Raw genomic sequence first — 18,713 nt, forward strand, 5'->3', positions numbered from 1 at the left:
ATGTGGGATTGCTTTCCAGGACTCCTGGCTTTTCTACAACTCTGGGGGTCCACTTTTACTTTTTCTTATAGCCAGAAACCAGCAGAGAAGAATGTGGAAGTTGATACAGAGTAGAGTTTGGACTGAGAACACTACCACGTCAAAAGGCAAAATGTCCATCTGGAAATTATAATAACTTAAAAGAGAAAATAGGGCCATGTGGCTGATCCAGTGAGAATGCTCATAGTGTTTGGGAGAATACATCATCTTGGATCATCACAAAGGAGGCCTAGAGGTATTCTTTGCAACTCTGCATCAAGCCCAGTTGAGTGTCTGGTGAGATGATGTTGGAAGGTGTCTGACTTCTGGCTCAATCCTTGCCTAAATCCAGCCAGGTCTACATAACATATCGAGACCCGGCATTCCAAGAGCAGATAAGACTAACCTTCACAATCTTTAACACTAGTCCCTGATACTTAGTCTGTGCTCCCACAGAGAAGGTGCTCTTTTCTGAGCCAGGCTCTGGGCCGAGAATGCCTCTACATTATCACATCTCACTTTTATAGCACAGTCCTGATGGGGAGGGGGGTGTTTCTGATTATCCACAGTTCATGGGTCAGTGGAACTGAACCTCACACAGATATAACTAACTAGCTCAAGATCCCAAGATGTGACAGTTTGGAAACTGGAATTTGAATAAAGAATGTGATTCCCAATTCCAGAATCCATGCTGCCTCCCATGATGAAAAACTGATTCGTTCTGGCAATACTTATTAGTATTTTATTTTATTTTACTTTATTGATACTAGTGATTGAATCCAGGGGCATTTTACCACTGAGTTACATCCCCAGTCCTTTTTATATGTTATTATTATTGTTATTATTTTATTTTTATTTATTTTTTTTTTTGCTGTGCTGGGGATTGAACCCAGGGCCTTGTGCTTCTGAGGCAAGCACTCTACCAACTGAGCTATCTCCCCAGCCCATGTAATTTTTTTTTTTTTTTTTTGGGGTGCTGGGGATTGAACCCAGGGCCTTGTGCTTACAAGGCAAGCACTCTACGGACTGAGCTACTCCCCAGCCCCCATGTTATTTTGAGACAAGGTTTTTCTAGGTTGCTGAGGGTTTTTGCTAAGTTCCTGAGGTCGACCTTGAACTTGGGATTCTCCTGCCTCAGCCTCCTGGATTTCTGGGATTGTTAGTATTTTAGCCAAGCAGAGAACCTCAGATAAGCATGAGACTCAAGCATTAGAAATATTAGTATTTTTTCATACTCAGGATACTGAGACTTTCTAAAACGGAGACCTCTGGTGGTTACACCATCTGGCTGTATCCTGACTTTGAAAAGTATCACAGTCATTGCTTACAGAGCTCAAGTTAATGTGATTTATTTGACTTTTTTTGGTGCCAGAATATTTGGTGTCTTTACGGAAAGAATACACCGAGCATGCCCCAAACAGCCTTTTTCTGGAAGTTAGAGCATTTGCCATAAAGAAGTGATGTTATGGCTTTTATAATTGTCGAGTCATTTTCCTCCCTGCGAGTATCTCATTAACTGATGATAGTTTTTATTTCTGATAATAAAGATAACAGCTACCCGTTGTACACAATTTGGACAACTCAGAAAAAATGCAAAGTTGAAAAGATGAAAACATCAATGCCTCATTGATTCAATTTTTGGGGCCAAAATATAATGTAATTCAGAGCATGAGTTGTTAATGTAAAAGACTTATCTTGAGAAATTTCATTCATCATACAGAAAGCTATCATTTTTAGACTGTATATGTGAAGAATTCTGTTGAATGGAAATCCTTAAAATGGATGGAAGCAACTATAACCCAGGGTTGTCTGCAGAGATAGCTTCCCGTAATGATCAAAACTGATAGGTTCTGAAAAGGCAGAGTCTCCTTCAAAGTCCAGTCCCACAGGGAGAGGGTGTTTCATTCTATGCTATGTCACGTGTCCTCCCATCTTGAGATCTGGGTGCAATAAGCTTTTCTAAAAACAGAGAATCAGGGGTGTCACTGTGAGATCACCTACAACCAGTGCAGTACAGTGAAAGTGTCTGGTACTCAAGGAGGTGTCTGATGCTGAAACAAGAGTCCTGATGGAGAGGTAATACAGGGTGGTGAATAACAGTATGAGTACCAGAGATGGCGGCCCATGTTCCAACCCTGGGGACTCCACTTAGTGACGTAGATTTCTGAGCAAACTAATTAACCTCACTGGGGCTCATTTTCTTCATATGTAAAATAGAATAAGAATAGCACCTGCCTCAAAGGAGAGGATTAAAGAGTTATGCATGTGTGATCCTTAAATTTGGTACATGGAGTGCACCCATCATTTGTTACAGAGAATTTTTACGTGTGATATGGATAATAATAGAGATCTTAAATGGGGAGGCAAGGCCTTTGTTCATTTTACTTCAGGCTCCCAGTAATGGAGAGATGGAAGATGGCTGCAGCCTGGCCAGATGGTTATATTTGTTGAAGAGGTCTGCAAATAAACCCCAAACTTTCAGGGGCTTAATGCATGAGTTTGTGTGTAGGTGATGATATAGGTGGAGCAGTTTTTCTCCAGGTGGTGATTCAGGAACCAAGGCTGTTTCCTAAGTTTTATCTTATAGGATGTTACCTGGAATTAACCCCATCCTGCCAGAGGGGTGGAGAGTGCAGGGCCTGATAGGGATATGCTGCTCCTATCAATCATAAGTTGCATACTGTTAGTGGCCCATCAGGGTTGAATCTCAGCATTTTAGGTCTCCCTTGGGAAAATACCACTCCATGAGCCAGAGAAATCCTCAGGCTAAGTAATGCAGGCATTGGCAAAGCGGAATGTGGCCGGTTGGTACAGGAGAGATACTGCAGGATCTACTGCAGAGCTGTGGCCCAGGTTAAAACAGTGAGAAGCTGGAGTGTGAATCTGTACAGGCTGGCATGTGGCACAGGTGAGCTATGCTCAAAATCTGTGGATGTTCCTGTTACCCCAAAGCAGCTTCAAAATCAGATGTGATTTTTCTAATAACTCCTGTGAACTGGGATTTTCTTTAGGACAGCAGATACTGTCAAGGGGTGCTGCTGTAGTCATTGTGGAAGGTGTTTCTGTTTTGGTAATGTCTGATGATATTTAAAATTTTAGCTTTAAGGCGAGAAAGGAATTTAAACAGTTGTGAACATGTGTTAGTTATCATAAAGAATTCTTTGAAAGTTATATGCATTTTAGCATATATATACATGTGTATGTGTGTGTGTGTGTGTGTGTGTGTGTGTGTGTGTATACATAAATCATTTTATAGCTGGCCTTCCATATCAGTGGATTACATATCTGTGAATTCAACCAACCTCATATAAAAATATTGAGAAAAAATTCCATCTGTACTGAACATCTACAGACTTCTTTTTCTTATCATTATTGCCTAAAAAACACAGTATAAAAATTATGTGTATAATACCTGATATCTGTATTACAATATATGCACACACACACACACACACACACACATACACACTCCTTGGTTTGTGTGTATGTGCATATTATAGTTATAAATATGTGGTATAATTTTATATATAAATACTCCTAGTAAGTATTATAAGTAATCTAGAGATGAGTTAAGTGTACTAGAGGATGTGGGGGGCCTCTCTGCCACATCCCACATGGAGGAGAAAAGGGTTAACTGCCGGAGGAGGATGTTGGCAGTTTTTCTATCACCCCAAAAACTTACCTACTCAATAAACATACAAGAGCCAATACTCTTCTTAAATGAGAGGGGGCATGACAGGTCTGGCCATTCCAGCCCTGGCCTCTTACAACAAGTCTCCCAACTCTCTTTTATTTATATACACAGGTAAAAAGGGGCCAGAACAGGGAGGAGCTTATTCTGTGATGGACAGGATAGGGTGGAGTTAGGAGAGCCATTCTCTTAGGGGGAATATTCCAGAAGGAGACAGGGAACCACTCACACACAGCGCCACGTGCTTCCTGGCAGTTCCTAGAAGCCAGGCATCTGCATCTCATGGCTCAACCTAGTCTGATTCTGCTAAATAAGGATGACTTCCCACAAGAAGATATCCACAGGTCATATGCAAATATTGTGCCACTTTATATAAGGGACCTAAGCATCCTCAGATTCTGCTTTCTTTGGGGATCTTGGAACTAATTCCTGAAGGATACCGAGGAGTGACTGAACTAAAAAATGCCTGTGTTGTGGAGGTGAGATGAGTATTTTAAAATGCAGTAAATAGCACTATTATTTAAACACATAAAACATTATTTGTAGTGGAGTAATGGCGGTTACCTAGAAACAAATCTCTTCTCGAAATGTGAAAAAACAATCACCCTAATAAAGAAATAAAGCAAATCAAAGAATCATTTACACATACTGTCAGAATTACTAAAAACAGAATTCTGCAAATTTCAAATTCCCTATAAGTATCAAGATAAGCACCCAGGTCTAGCCAGCCAGGCTCTAGAGCCCAGGCCTCTCAAGAGCATTGGGTGGAGACCACAGAAGACAAGTGAAGAACAGGAGGTCACAGAACCTGGGGTGATGCAGCCCAGACACGGCCTTTGGGAAGACAAATCCCATCCTGAGCAGTCAGGAAAGGTGAAACCTCTGGGGGAGATGGGAGAACCTAAGAAGGACACTGTAGCTTGGAGACTGAATGATGCAGGAAAGAAGACAAAGGGGGTAAAAACTGAGGGTCCTACAGAGGTCAAAGAGAGTCAAAAACCACAAGACACACTCGCCCTTCTCCAAGACAAAGCACTGAACAATAAAATGACACTTCACTATTTCAACAATAGAGGGCGCATGTGAATCAGGAAACCTAGTTAGCCACTCACATTCTGTCCCTCGTTTATGTTAACTCAGAGCTGGCCCAGAAAAGAACTGCAGAAAAGGAGCAGAAAGCAGAAAGAGCATGCTCACAAAGCCACAAAAGAAGAAAACAGCGTTTGAGAATCAAAGCCTTTCAGATGACTTGTTCTCATCCTCTCCAATGGCCCCCACACAAATACCCCCAAAACAGAAGAAAACATTAAATATCTAAGTATTTTCATGTGTATTTGTAAACATATACATACATACATATATATATATGTGTGTGTATGTATACATAAATAAAATAACCTTGATTCATAAATTCAAAATATCAGAACTAGGGGCCTGGGGAGATAGCTCAGTTGGTAGAGTGCTTGCCTTGCAAGTACTAGGCCCTGGGTTCAATCCCCAGCACTGCAAAAAAAAAAAAAAAAAAAAAAAAAGAACAAAATATCAGAACTAAAATACATATAAACTATGAAGATGTGAAATAAGAATTGACCAAACTCAGGACAGAAAATGCAGAAATTCTAATTTTGGTTGCTTAAATTGTCAGGGGGGCCATGCTGTCAGTGGAAGCAGACTGACCAATCACTTAGAACCTTTCAGTTTTGACTTTTCCCATCCACAGGTCTGTCTTTCTGCACTCCAGCCCAAGACAATCATTCCTTGCATAGAAGCATACTGAATTTTCCCATGGGAAACATTTGGTAAGGCCAGTCTTGGTGATAGTTTTTTTTATTTCCAAGTTCTCTATTAAATAAGTGAAACTGCAGGAAACACCCAAATACTTTCCCAAATCAAATGATACTTGTTGAATAGACTAAACTTTCCAAGGAAAGCTTCATTCTTCTTAGTAATATGTCAAGATTTCAGAGCTAAACTTATAGAAATTGGTTCTAAATAATAATAAATGACCTTAAAGAGTCATGCCATATTTTATAGCTGAAGAAGTAATTTCCATACATTATATTTATCATTAAAGTTGCACTTGAGGCAAAGAACACAGGTGATTGCATCTCCCCCACCTCTGTGACCAGAGCAGCCTGAAATGATTTGCTTGTTTTATATGCCTGAAAAATGAGGATGGCAGTGACATTTGCTGTGCATTGTTAATTTTATTAATTTTAGTCTGTGGGACAGATAGTCTTTTTTTACAGGTGGCCACAACAGCATCACCTATTCATCCTACACATTCTCCCAGCCACCTCCCCAGCAAAGGGTAGAGTCTACTCCCTTCCACTTGAATCTGGGAGGATTTGTCTCACTTGTAACCGATAAGATGTGACAGAAATTTTACTGTTACTTCCTTGTGAAAGGAAAAGAAGACAATATCCACTTTGCTTTCTAGTATATTCTTTCTGGAGCCCTGACCTGTTCTGAGGCCACCATACTGTGAGGAAACCCCAACTAAACTGTGCAAAGAGACCACATGACAAAGCCCTGAAACTGTATGACACAAGTTGGAGATGTTCTACCAGTCTCCAGCTGTTCCAGCTGTGCCTCCTCCCACCATCACTCTTTGTTCCAGTTCCAGCTACCATCTGGCTGTAACCACATTTGAGATCTCTCAGCTGGAACTACCCAGCCAAGCCCTTCCTGAATTCCAGCCCCTAAGAAAACCATAGTAATAAAAAAAATGATTATTGTTTGAAGCCACTGAGTCTTGTGGTTTTGTTATGCAGCAGCAGATAACTAGGATGCATGAAGCCTCAAGGAATAAGGACTGTTCTAGAAAAGGAAGAGCAACTTATCTAATATCTTTTAGTAGTAATTTCTGTTTGTATTTTTTGTTTTTAAAGAGGAAGCTGTAGACCAGAGAGTGTCTCTTTTGAGAAGAATCATGTTCCCCTCTAGATTTAGCTTATAAACTAATCTTTCCATTTCAGAGTAGTTGAGATATTTTTAGAAGATCTTTTGGTAGTTGCAAAGCTTTAAATATCTATTGCTTTTGGCACAAATAAATGATGGATCAGGTTGCAAGAGAGAACTGTTTACTTTGTCCTTGGATGAGATAAAGCTAAAAAGATGTGGGAAGTATTGCTCTCTTTGCAAGGGTTACTGATGAAGCCCTGCCTTGGGTAGCTCCCAGTTTGGCTTTATAGTTAGCAAACATGACTAGGATTCTGGGCCATAATAAAGAGAAGTGACTTCACTTAGAGGGTTAGAATGAGAATATTTTATTCCTGGTGGGACAGAGGTTAATGTAGAATTAGATACAACCTGGATTTGAATCCTGGTTCCCCTATTTATTAACTTTGTAACTACAGGCAAGTAAATTTATCACATCATGCCTCAATTGCCATGTCTATTGTTATAACAAGGACTAAATGCAATAATATTTGTGAATGGCTTAATACAATGCTGTTATGGTTTGGATATGAGGTGTCCCCCAAAAGCTCATGTGTGAGACAATGCAAGAAGGTTTGGAGGAGAAATGATTGGGTCATAGCTTTAACCTAATCAGTGAATTAATCCCTGATGGTATTAACTGAGTGGTAACTGGAGGCAGGTGGGGTGTGGCTGGAGGAAGTTGTTCATTGAGGTTGTGGCTTTGGGGTGTATATTTTGTATCTGGCAAGTGGAGATCTCTCTCTCTCTCTGCTTCCTGATAATGATGTGAGCTGCTTCCCTCTACCACACTCTTCTGCCATGATGTTCAGCCTCACCTCGACCCTGAGGAATGGAGACTGCTCTCCATGGACTGAGGCCTCTGAAATCATGAATCTCCATATAAACTTTTCCTCCCCTGGTCAGATTCTTTTTTTTTTTTAATTTTCATTGTACACAAATGGGATACATACTGTTTCTCTGTTTGTACATGAAGTAAAGGCATACCATTTGTGTAGTCATACATTTACATAGGATAATAGTGTTTGATTCATTCTGTTATTTTTTCTCCCCCCTCCCCCACCCCTCTATTTCCCTCTATTCGGTCCCTCCTTCCTCCATTCTTACCTCCCTCCCACCCCCCACTATGTGTCATCATCTGCTTATCAGCGAGATCATTCATCCTTTGGTTTTTTGAGATTGGCTTATCTCACTTAGCATGATATTCTCCAATTTCATCCATTTGCCTGCAAATGCCATAATTTTATTATTCTTTATGGCTGAGTAATATTCCATTGTATATATATACCACTGTTTCTTTATCCATTCATCAATTGAAGGGCATCTAGGTTGGTTCCACAATCTGGCTATTGTGAATTGAGCAGCTATGAACGTTGCTGTGGCCGCATCTCTATAGTATGCTGATTTTAAGTCCTTTGAGTATAGGCCAAGGAGTTAGATAGCCGGGTCAAATGGTGGCTCCATTCCAAGTTTTCTAAGGAATCTCCACACTGCTTTCCAGAGTGGCTGCACTAATTTGCAACCCCACCAGCAATGTATGAGTGTACCTTTTCCCCCACATCCTCGCCAACACCTGTTGTGTATTCTTAATAATTGCAGTTCTAATTGGGGTGAGATGGAATCTTAGGGTAGTTTTGATTTGCATTTCTCTTATTACTAGAGATGTTGAACATTTTTTCATATATCTGTTGACTGCTTGTAGATCTTCTTCTGTGAAGTGTCCATTTCCTTAGCCCATTTGTTGATTGGGTTATTTGTATTCTTGGAGTAGAGTTTTTTGAGTTCTCTATATATTCTGGAAATTAGTGCTCTATCTGAAGTATGATTGGCAAAGATTTTCTCCCACTCTGTAGGCTCTCTCTTCACATTGCTGATTGTTTCCTTTGCTGAGGGAAAGCTTTTTAGTTTGAATCTATCCCAGTTATTGATTCTTGCTTTTATTTCTTGTGCTATGAGAGTCCTGTTGAGGAAGTCTGATCCTAAGCTGACATGTTGAAGATTTGGACCTACTTTTTCTTCTATAAGATGAAGGGTCTCTGGTCTGATTCCAAGGTCCTTGATCCATTTTGAATTGAGTTTTGTGCAGGGTGAGATATAGGGGTTTAGTTTCATTCTGCTGCATATGGATTTCCAGTTTTCCCAGCACCATTTGTTGAAGAGGTTATCTTTTCTCCATTGCATATTTTTGGAACCTTTGTCTAGTATGAGAAAATTGCATTTATTTGGGTTTGTGTCTGTGTCTTCTATTCTGTACCATTGATCTACCTGTCTATTTTGGTACCAATACCATGCCGTTTTTGTTACTATTGCTTTGTAGTATAGTTTAAGTCCTGGTATTGCGATACCCCCTGCTTTGCTCTTCCTGCTAAGGATTGCTTTAGCTATTCTGGGTTTCTTATTCTTCCAGATGAATTTCATGATTGCTTGCTCTATTTCTGTAAGGTACATTGTTGGGATTTTAATTGGAATTGCATTGAATCTGTATAGCACTTTAGATAGTATGGCCATTTTGACAATATTAATTCTGCCTATCCAAGAACATGGGAGATCTTTCCATCTTCTAAGGTTTTCTTTAATTTCTTTCTTTAGTGTTCTGTAGTTCTCATTGTAGAGGTCTTTCACCTCTTTCGTGAGATTGATTCCCAAGTATTTTATTTTTTTCGAGGTTATTGTGAATGGGGTAGTTTTCCTAACTTCTCTTTCCAAACCTGGTCAGATCCTTTAGTTACAGCAGTGAAAAAGCTGACTAAAACAATCTCCAAATGATTTTTCTTTCAGTCTTCTTTATCTTACCGTTATCCTTAATTTTCTGCTTTTCCTTTAATCCATGCTACCAACAATTCAATAACATCTGCCTACTCTCCCCAAAAAAGGCAGCCTGAGGTTTTCCTCTTTTTTTCTCACTCCCAATGCCTTCAACTTGGGTCAAGTCATCACTTCTCAGGTGGACCAATAGCTTTCTGCTTGCGATATGGCAGCCATTCCTGCCCCCTACTGGCCATTCTGCACACAGCGGGCAGATGATGTACTTAATCATAATTTTAATAACTTTTATTTCTTTTCCTTGCCAAGAGCAAAGTGGCTGAGAGAGAGAGTGGCAAGAGATGGAACTTAAAAGGAGTCACAGTGCAGAGCGTAAGGAGAGAGACCGGGGATTTCTTCGCAGAACAATGAGAACCCCTAGGTTTGGGCAGGTCCGAGTGAAGTGATCTAATTTCTTTTTGACAGGTGGTGCTAGTTCAGTTAGATATTCATAAGGAAACAATGAAGCTTAATTCCTATGCCATACAGAAAAGTTATTTCATGTCATACACTTAAATGTTTAAACTAAGACAATCAACCTTCTAGAGGAGGATATATGAAATTATCTTCATTACCTTAGTGTATGCAAGAATTCTTAAAAACAGCTCTGTTCACTTAAGATTTATGCACCTTATCAATTTAACATTTCCCTTCCCTTGTTTTTTTCTAATGAGGCACTCTTAATTTTTTTCTAGTCCTATGCGATTTTTTTTATTTTTAAATTTGTTTTAATTAGTTATACATGACAGTAGAATGCACTTTGATACATCATATATAATGGAGTATAATTTCTCATTTTTCTGTTTATACATGATGTAGAATCCCACTGGTTTTATAGTTATATATGTACACAGGGTAATAATGTCCGATTGATTCTACTATCTTTTCTATTCCCATAACGATCCCTTCCCCTCCCTTCAATCCCCTCTTTCTAATCTAAAGTAACTCTTTTCTTCCCTGGTCCCCCCGACCTCGCCGCATTATGAATTAGCATCTGCATATCAGAGAAAATGGATTTTTAGTACTGGCTTATTTCGCTTAGCATGTTATTCTCCAGCTCTATCCATCTACCAGCAAATGCGACAATGCTTTTATCTCCACTAGCTTCTTTCATTTTGCACATGATTACTTCTGCAGTTCACTTGTTTTCTCTCACTACAGTCTGTGTCCTGGGCATCTTATCTACTTGTGCCTTCACCTGCCTGCCTGCTCTCTGTAGGTAGCTCTTTACCTTATATCTGTTGCTCCAATCTTCCTTTTCCCATGGGGTCATGGGAGTGACAGGGACATCTGACTGTTGTGTAATTCTCATCATAATCTTCAGTTCTCTTTATAACAATTCTCAGGGCTGTTGTCCGGTTTGGACTTTAATCTTCCATGAGGAAGAAATTGCACTCATTCTGAAGTGTTGCAATTTGCCTTCCCCCAATTTCTATCCATTGTTTCTGTGTCCGCCTCCTACTGTTACTGGTAAGTCTAATGCCGCCTTCACATGATGGAGCCCTTCCTCCTTTTCTTTTCTCCAAGTCAATCATTCATCATTCATGTCTGGATTGTCCCCACTTTTATCATGTTCTTCAGTGTGGCACCTAGAAATAAACCTAAGTGTGTCTGGTTATTCTAAGCTATTACCTTCCTCCTAATGAAAGTGTTACTTTCTGGATATAGAGATATCCATTTGTCTCTGGCAATTCTTCAGCTGTCTCTTGCATTTCTCAATCTGGATCTCCCCTAGAACTTCAGACTCAACTTATCCAAAAATGAAATAATCACACACCCACTGATACCACAATTCCCCCATTTTTTTTTTCATCCTGCTACATTTTTTAAAAATATGCAACGCTTCACGAATTTGTGTGTCATCCTTGCACAGGGGCCATGCTAATCTTCTCTGTACATTCCAATTTTAGTATATGTGCTGCCAAAGCGAGCACCATCCTGCTACATTTTGATTAAGTACAAAGACCTCTATTCTCTAGGCATGTCACCTAGAGACCATTTATTTCACCCACTGCTCTGTTTGGCCACCAATCTCTTGTCTCTCTCTTCAGCAATGATGAGGCGGATTCCTTTTCCTTGGGGAAGAGAAATCCATGGTTTGTTGCCTTTGCCAATAACACAAATGTTGGAGAGCCGGGTGGCAAAGCTGTTACCATTGCATCTCTCACATGAACCACGTCAAAAGAGCCAGGATGTCTCCCTCTGTTGGTAATCACACCAATTCTTCCCAAGTTAGCACCTCCAGTCACCATACACAGGTTACCAGTGTGAAACTTGATGAAATCGGTAATCTTGCCAGTCTCCAAATCAGTCTGAATGGTGTCATTCACCTTGATTAGGGGATCAAGGTAACGAATGGTTCGAGTCACCAGAGGAGGGATTCCTTTTGTGCCCACGAAGATCTTTCTCACTTTGCACAACTTGTACTTGGCCTCCTCAGGTGTAATACAGTGAACGGCAAAACGACCCTTGGTGTCATAGATCAGATGGAAATTCTCTCCAGTCTTATCAATGCTGATGACATCCATAAAACCGGCGGGGTAGGTTATAGCAGTTCGGACTTTGCCATCAATCTTAATGAAGCGCTGCATGCAAATCTTTTTTTACTTCATCTCCTGTCAGGGCATACTTAAGTCTGTTCCTTAGAAAAATGATGAGAGGGAGACATTCTCTCAGTTTGTGGGGACCAGTGGATGGACGAGGAGCAAACACACCAGTCAATTTATCCAGCATCCGATGCTTAGGAGCTGCTACCTGCTTCAGATGCTTTTTGGGACCGCGAGTCATGGCTGCTCTAGGCACGGAAAGAGCTCCCCCAGTTTTAATAAGACCAGCAGGTGTGGTTGCTTGTGTCCCACACAGAAAAGTTGATCGCTAGCTGTTCTAAATAGGGGGAGCAGTTGTTACACCACTCTGTCTTTATTCTCTATTTGTGTATGTGGGCTTTGGGGAAGAGGATTTTTCAAGATCTGTTCAACTTACCTAATAGTATAATAACCATCCGCCTGTTCATGCCAGTTTTTCCTCCCAATTTCCTAATCTTCTGGGTGGCCAATTCTGACCCCCTTTCCTCCTGCCTTGCACAATTGGATGCAGTCTCCTCCCTCAAAGATTCTCCTGTCTGGCACCTTCTTTTCTAGTTCAAGTTTATAGTTCCCTAATTCACATCTCCATTACCTGCCCTAAGGGGCTCTTCACCTCCAGCACCCCACTTCCTTCTTAGAGATTGTCAGTGGTTCCTGCAGGCTTGTGTTGTAAATGGAAATCCTTCTCCTTGTCCAGGCCTTTACCTGGCTGCCTTCCTGTGGGAATCTCCAGTTAGGGTCAGGTGGGATCCTAATGCTTATACCTTGGCACATCTACTTTTGGCCAAATAGTTCTATCTAAACTAAAATGCTGTTGCCCACACTCCCTCAGTCAGAAATGCACTCATCTTCTCCGTCCCTGGCAGATGACCCAAATCTAAAACAAGACCTCATTTGTGTTTCTACAGTGTCCAGATTAGACCCTGAACAAAATCAACAAGTGCTTGTTTAGTTGAATAAACACATGAATTTTTTTTTGTCCTGTTTCATTAATTGGTTAAAAAAAAGAGAATTAGAAAATTAGAAATGGTCCAAAAATTGTCATGGGTACATATGTACATAGGTATTACTTGCCATTTTTGAAGATTTAGAAGTTTCCCAAATAGCAAATGTGTTTTTTTCAGAAAATGATTCAAAAACATCTCGTGGTTTTTATTTAATTTAATCCTTTATGTTTAAAAAAGACTCAAAGAATTTATTCTGATAGGTTCAGTACTAATGTTCAGATAATTTAAATTCAACAAAATTCTTGATCTTTGAAAGAAAACATGCCAGAGTGAAAGATGATCCACCAGGAGAAGTGATGGGCCCTTTGCCTCTGATACTATTGTGTGAAAGTGAGAAAAACTTCAAAGTCACAGCAACACCCCTTCATCAAAATCCCTGGTTGAGGAAAGTTAACCAAGAAGTCCATTTTAAGTAATCGACACTAATATAAATCTTCATTACACCAAATTCTTTGGAAAGGGAGTGCAAATTATACTTTTAGAATTTTATAACGAATTTAAATCCTTATCTTTCATCGGTACTACAATGTCTTTTACCAAAAATTAGTGATTCCTTGGGGTGAGTGTTCCCAGAACTGTGAACGGGAGATGTTTGGGAGGCAATGTTAATGTTCTCATCCTAACATCAGCATTTGGAATGGGTCAGCACTGGGACAACTAGACATCTTTATTCCACTCTCATTATGTCTATTCTAGATAATGCCCATGTTTTAGGATTACCCATAATTATGATCTTAATTCCTTCTGTAATTTTTGAAAAGGAAATATGTATTTCCTTTGTTCCTTCATCCACCCAGTTTCTTCTCCAGTAGTTTTTTTTTATGACTGGGAAGGCCAAGCAGGCAGGACCCATGTAAGGACATAACCAGAGCAGTTGACAAGGTCAGACTGACAGTGTGACTGAAAGAGAGTGTTCCTGTAGACAGAGGAACTGCCCTGGGAAGGTCTTTAGAAGGGAAATTAGAACTCTGGCAGGCTTGGCTTTTCTTTTTAGGTTCCACTGTGAGTAATTGACTCAATTCCTATTTCAATAGAAAAAATCTACATTTTAAAAAGGTATCCAGTAGTGGACAATCAAGTTTGTAATATGCTTTGCATTAATCAAATATTGACTGAGGCCTCAAAATGTGATTTACTCTGAAGATTTAAACAAGAGCAGAATCTATCCTGGTCCTCAGGGGAATCATGTGGATGAGACAAACATTAAAATAAAGATAATATTATGTAATGAGTAATATGTTCTGTGAGGAAGGTATAAGCTAAGCTTTATAAATTCAGTAACGTGAGGACTCAAAGGAGAAAGGGATCCATGTTGGGAGAAACTCAGAACAGGAGTCATCAGTGGGTTGAAGGTGGGGACTGGTAACTGACAAGCCAAAGTGAATCTGGGTTTTGCCAACTCATGGCATTAAGCCGGTCTCCTCACCTCCTCCAGTTAGGAAATGAGAATGTAAGTCTCCCCACTTCACAGGCTGCAGGGTGGTTCAAGGGAGAAAAGTGTCTGTAATCATTTTTTGATGCTAGCCGTGCCTGTTGTTTTTTGAGATGGGCAAGATGTCAACAGCAGGTGGCAGCAGAGAGTAAGGTGTCATAAACTGGGTGGCCACTTTGTGTATATGTGGTTTGTGTTCAGAATATAGCACCGTGTGTGTGTGTGTGTGTATGTATGTATGTGCATCCTGTGTGTCTCTGTGAGATGTGTGTATTCAGAATATAGCACTGTGTGTGTATGTATGTGCATCCTGTGTATCTTTGTGTGATGTGTGTATTCAGAATATAGTAGTGTGCATGTCTGTGTGTGTGCGCACGCGCATCCTATGTGTCTCTGTGTGATGTGTGTCTGTGTCAGAATATGGCATTGTGTGTGTGTGTTTGTGTGTGTGTGTGTTTGTGTGTGTGTATTCAGAATATAGCAAATATTCCAGCCTAGCCAAGGGATATTTGTGACTAGAAAGGCATTGGGGAGTATTCTATAGAGCAACACCATCCAACTGAAATGTAATGTGCAGTTATTTCAAAGTATTTCAAAATGTGTTTAATAGGAAAATTTATTATTGAGGTAATTTACATTTTTTTGTCTTAAGTCTTTAAAACCCAGTGTGTATTTTCTACTTACAACACATGTCTACTTGGACTTGCCACACTTCAAATGATCAAAAGCCACATATGGCTGGTGACTGCGATATTGGACAGCCAAAAATAGGTCTTAACTCTGATAATAGTAGCAAGGTATTCTTTGAATGTTACTTTTCCTCTTTTACTTCTTCCTCAGAAAGATAGCTTGTGCTGTAGTTTAATCTTCGATGTCCTCCAAAGACCCATGTATCAAAGGTTTTGTCCCCAAGGTGGAGCTATTAGGAGGTTAGTAGAACCTTTAAGAAGTGGGTTGTAGTGGTAGGTCTTTAGGTTATTGGGGGCATTCTCCTTTCTCACTCTCTTTTGCTTCCCTGACAAGATATAAGTGGTTTTGCTCTGCCACAAGCTCCTGTGATGTGGGGACTCACCAGAGGCCTACAAGCAGTGGGATCAATCGTGAACTGAAACCTCCAAACCTGTGTTCCAAAATAAACCTTTTCTCTTTATAGGCTGATTATCTTAGGTGTTGGTTAAAGCTGACAAATGTACATACAAGTAATTTAAAGAAAGAAAAAGAAAAGTAGAAGAGAAAAGTACTCCAAGACAGCATCTTTGACAACTGGCCTAATCCTGAGATTTTCATGAAGAAAAATTCAAAGTATTTTGGAATATGCTGAAACATATTGTAACCCTTTTAGATTATGCTAGCATGGATTCTCCAGAAATCTTACAACAAAGAAACTGGTTTTACTTTGTGAGACTGCACATTTAGTAGTATTATGGAATGATATTTTAATACTTTTTAAAATTGGGAATCCTGTGTTTGTAGGAAAAACTGTGAGAAAAGTTGAACAAACTTAGATGTTAGTTCCAAATGGTGGATACTGAGGCATCTATAGGTAAGGAACTACATACAGGGAATTGGAATGATAGAAAAAACTTGTAGGTGAGTGAACAAATTCTTACAATGAGGTAACACTATGGTCCACTCATGAAGATGACATGGACAGTATTTAGTACCCACAGAAATTAATCAAATTGCTAACTCAGTCTTTCAATCTGTGAAGCTTGGATACAGAGAGGTGGAATGAACCTAACCTATTTTACCTCCTTTGAGAGAAGATCAAAGAAAATAATTTTCTTCATCCATTTTCTGTTGCTATAACAATATACCTGAGTTGGATCATTTATAAAAAAAAAAAAAAGGAAGGTTTATTTAGCTTGTAATTCTGGAGGCTGGGGGGCATAATGCCATCTAGCATCTTGTTGGCCTTCTTACTGCATCATAACATGACAGAGGGTATCACATGGTGAGACAGAGCAAGTGAGCCAGAGAGAGATCACTGTTATAACAAAGTCCCTCCCCCCAAATCTATTAAACTATGAATCCATAAGTGGATTAATCCATTCACAAGTTCACAGTCCTCATGATACAACTTCCTCCCAAAGGCCCACTTCTCAACACTGCTGAACTGGGGGCCAAGTTTCTAAGACATAAAATTTAGGGAACACATTCAACCCATCACAATAATATACCAATGATCACAATCAACAATCCCAAGAGTAGTGCATCTATAGTCAATGTATATGGAACAGAATACAAAAAAAAAAAAAAAAAAAAAAGTGGAGGGCTTAGTTAGAGATGAATTGTACCAATCACATTTCAAAATGATATCAAGCATGTTGCCTGCATATACAAATATTTGCAAATATTTAATGATGTTCAATAATGAACAGTGTGCATGAGTCTTTTAGACAACTTTATCAAAATGTATGGAAAAATCAGTTACTACTTCAGTTTCCCAACTAGCAGTAGATTAAGGAAAAAGAAATATCCTTAGTTCCATGTTCTCTTCAACTTGCTTTTACCTCAAGTTTTAATTTATAAATTTCTCTCTTTTTTTTTTTTTTTTTTTTTTTGTGGTACTGGGGATTGAACCCAGGGCCTTGTGCTTGCGAGGTGAGCACTCTACCAACTGAGCTATCTCCCCAGCCCTATAAATTTCTTTATAAGGACTTGAGGGCTTCTGATGAGAATAGTGACTCATATTTCCCAGATGCTTTATCAACATTTATTTAATTTGCAAGACAGTTCTCCTTAACCTCCATAAATTTGACTTTTCTCTATAGGAAAATTAAATTAAAATTCAAGATAATTTAAAATTCTCAAGGTTAGAAACATTTCTAGTTTGTTGAGGCATCTATATAAGTTTGGGAGGATTAGCATTTCTCTTAGGAACATAACCCTGTTCAAGTTCAGTAACAATCAAAAGCAGATGCCCTTTGCTGAGAAAATGCTCTTGTATGCACACTACCCCCAAAAGGCTGGGACAGCTTCCCAAGTTGTTCCAGCTGCTTAACCCTGACTCAGAGGGAAGCCTTAGCCTGTTTCTTGTTTTAATACACAGTTTTGTTTTCTTACATAAATCATGTTTTAAGTGGACAGCATTGTAAGTTTCTGTATGTAAGATTTTATAGCATGTGTCATATATAGTCAGTGTAAGACCAGTTTAGCGTCTCTTTTTTTTTTTCTATTTTTGATTTTTTACAGACTGCATTTTGATTCATTGAACATAAATGGGGTACACCATTTCATTTCTGTGGTTGTGCATTTTTTTTTACATTGTTTGGGTTTGGCTGTTTATTGTTTTTTGAAGCCAAAACCCCTTTTGAAGTTGACTAATAGCATTTTGCCTGGTGGAGTTCCCTTCTCTCAGATCCTCAAAAAGCTTTGAAACACTTGTGCATGCTACTGCAACAACATTCATACAAACTGTACCTTGTGGAGCAACATTTAATTCTGTTTTGCCCACGTGGTAAGTAAGGGCAGTGGGAACCCGAAACCACAGAACCCAGTGGTGGGAGGCTTCTAGGCTGGAAAGCTGCACAACTATTAAGATATTACTAGTGACCACAAACCTCCTCTGTGAGGCCACATGTGCTTTTTAGCAGTCTCTCTAGAGGGCTATTATCTTTAACTCCCAATTGGAAATATGTGCCAAAATGCTAAAACTCAGCCAAGTATTGATACAAAGACCTGTATCCTGCTGCATGCTGGGATGCACCATGGTCTGTGTGCAAAGGAAAACTAACACCAGTGCCCCCGAACAGCACACAGGGCAATAGCATCATTCTAAGTTCACGGGTCCACAATGCAATTGTTTAAGGATTTTTCAAATAGACAAAATGACACATGCAAATATCAATATAAAATAGCAGCTAGTGGACAAAGCAGAACAAACACAGCCATGGACCTGCAAGAGGGAAGTGTATATGAATTTGACCTTTTCCTGTTTCATAAAATGAGGAATTTGGCATATAATATAGCGATTCAAAATGGGCATCTACAAATAAGGACTTATTCTCATATTCCTTGGGGGATTTTTGACATCTATTTTTATTTCAGGGCATAATCTTGAATAATTTATCAGATTGTGTTCTGGATCATCTAGAGCAATGTTTTTAAACTGAACCATAAACTTCTAATGAATTATTATTGAATTATTAGGTAAAGTTGAGCACATTCAATACTGTTTTATTTATTTTTAAATTATATATATTTTCAGTACTGGGGATTAAAACCAATATATAGAG

The 18,713-nt window shown here is 39.4% G+C and overlaps 1 protein-coding gene, 2 non-coding genes and 1 pseudogene across 7 annotated transcripts in view; 1 reads left to right on the forward strand and 3 right to left on the reverse strand.

The window, feature by feature from the left end:
- The window catches only part of Rin2 (Ras and Rab interactor 2), a 224,005-nt gene that overhangs the window by 18,536 nt on the left and 186,756 nt on the right, over nt 1-18,713 (forward strand). Inside the window, exons 1-2 of one of the 5 annotated variants that reach the window (XM_047538219.1) lie at nt 2,831-2,926; nt 5,430-5,508. The exons of the other annotated variants lie outside the window; for them this stretch is intronic. Of the exons in view, the coding sequence (XP_047394175.1) occupies nt 5,495-5,508 (14 nt within the window). The 5' untranslated portion in view covers nt 2,831-2,926; nt 5,430-5,494. Of the gene's footprint in view, nt 1-2,830; nt 2,927-5,429; nt 5,509-18,713 lie in introns of those variants that run through there. 5 annotated transcript variants of the gene reach the window in all.
- On the reverse strand, nt 888-962 carry Trnal-cag (transfer RNA leucine (anticodon CAG)). Its single transcript has one exon. It is a non-coding gene; the product is annotated as a tRNA-Leu (tRNA).
- Nucleotides 11,280-11,385, reverse strand: LOC124978342 (U6 spliceosomal RNA). Its single transcript, XR_007107379.1, has one exon. It is a non-coding gene; the product is annotated as a U6 spliceosomal RNA (small nuclear RNA).
- On the reverse strand, nt 11,455-12,238 carry LOC124975636 (40S ribosomal protein S4, X isoform-like; annotated as a pseudogene).

The sequence above is a fragment of the Sciurus carolinensis genome, chromosome 2 (assembly GCF_902686445.1).
Source record: "Sciurus carolinensis chromosome 2, mSciCar1.2, whole genome shotgun sequence".
Lineage (NCBI taxonomy): Eukaryota > Metazoa > Chordata > Mammalia > Rodentia > Sciuridae > Sciurus > Sciurus carolinensis.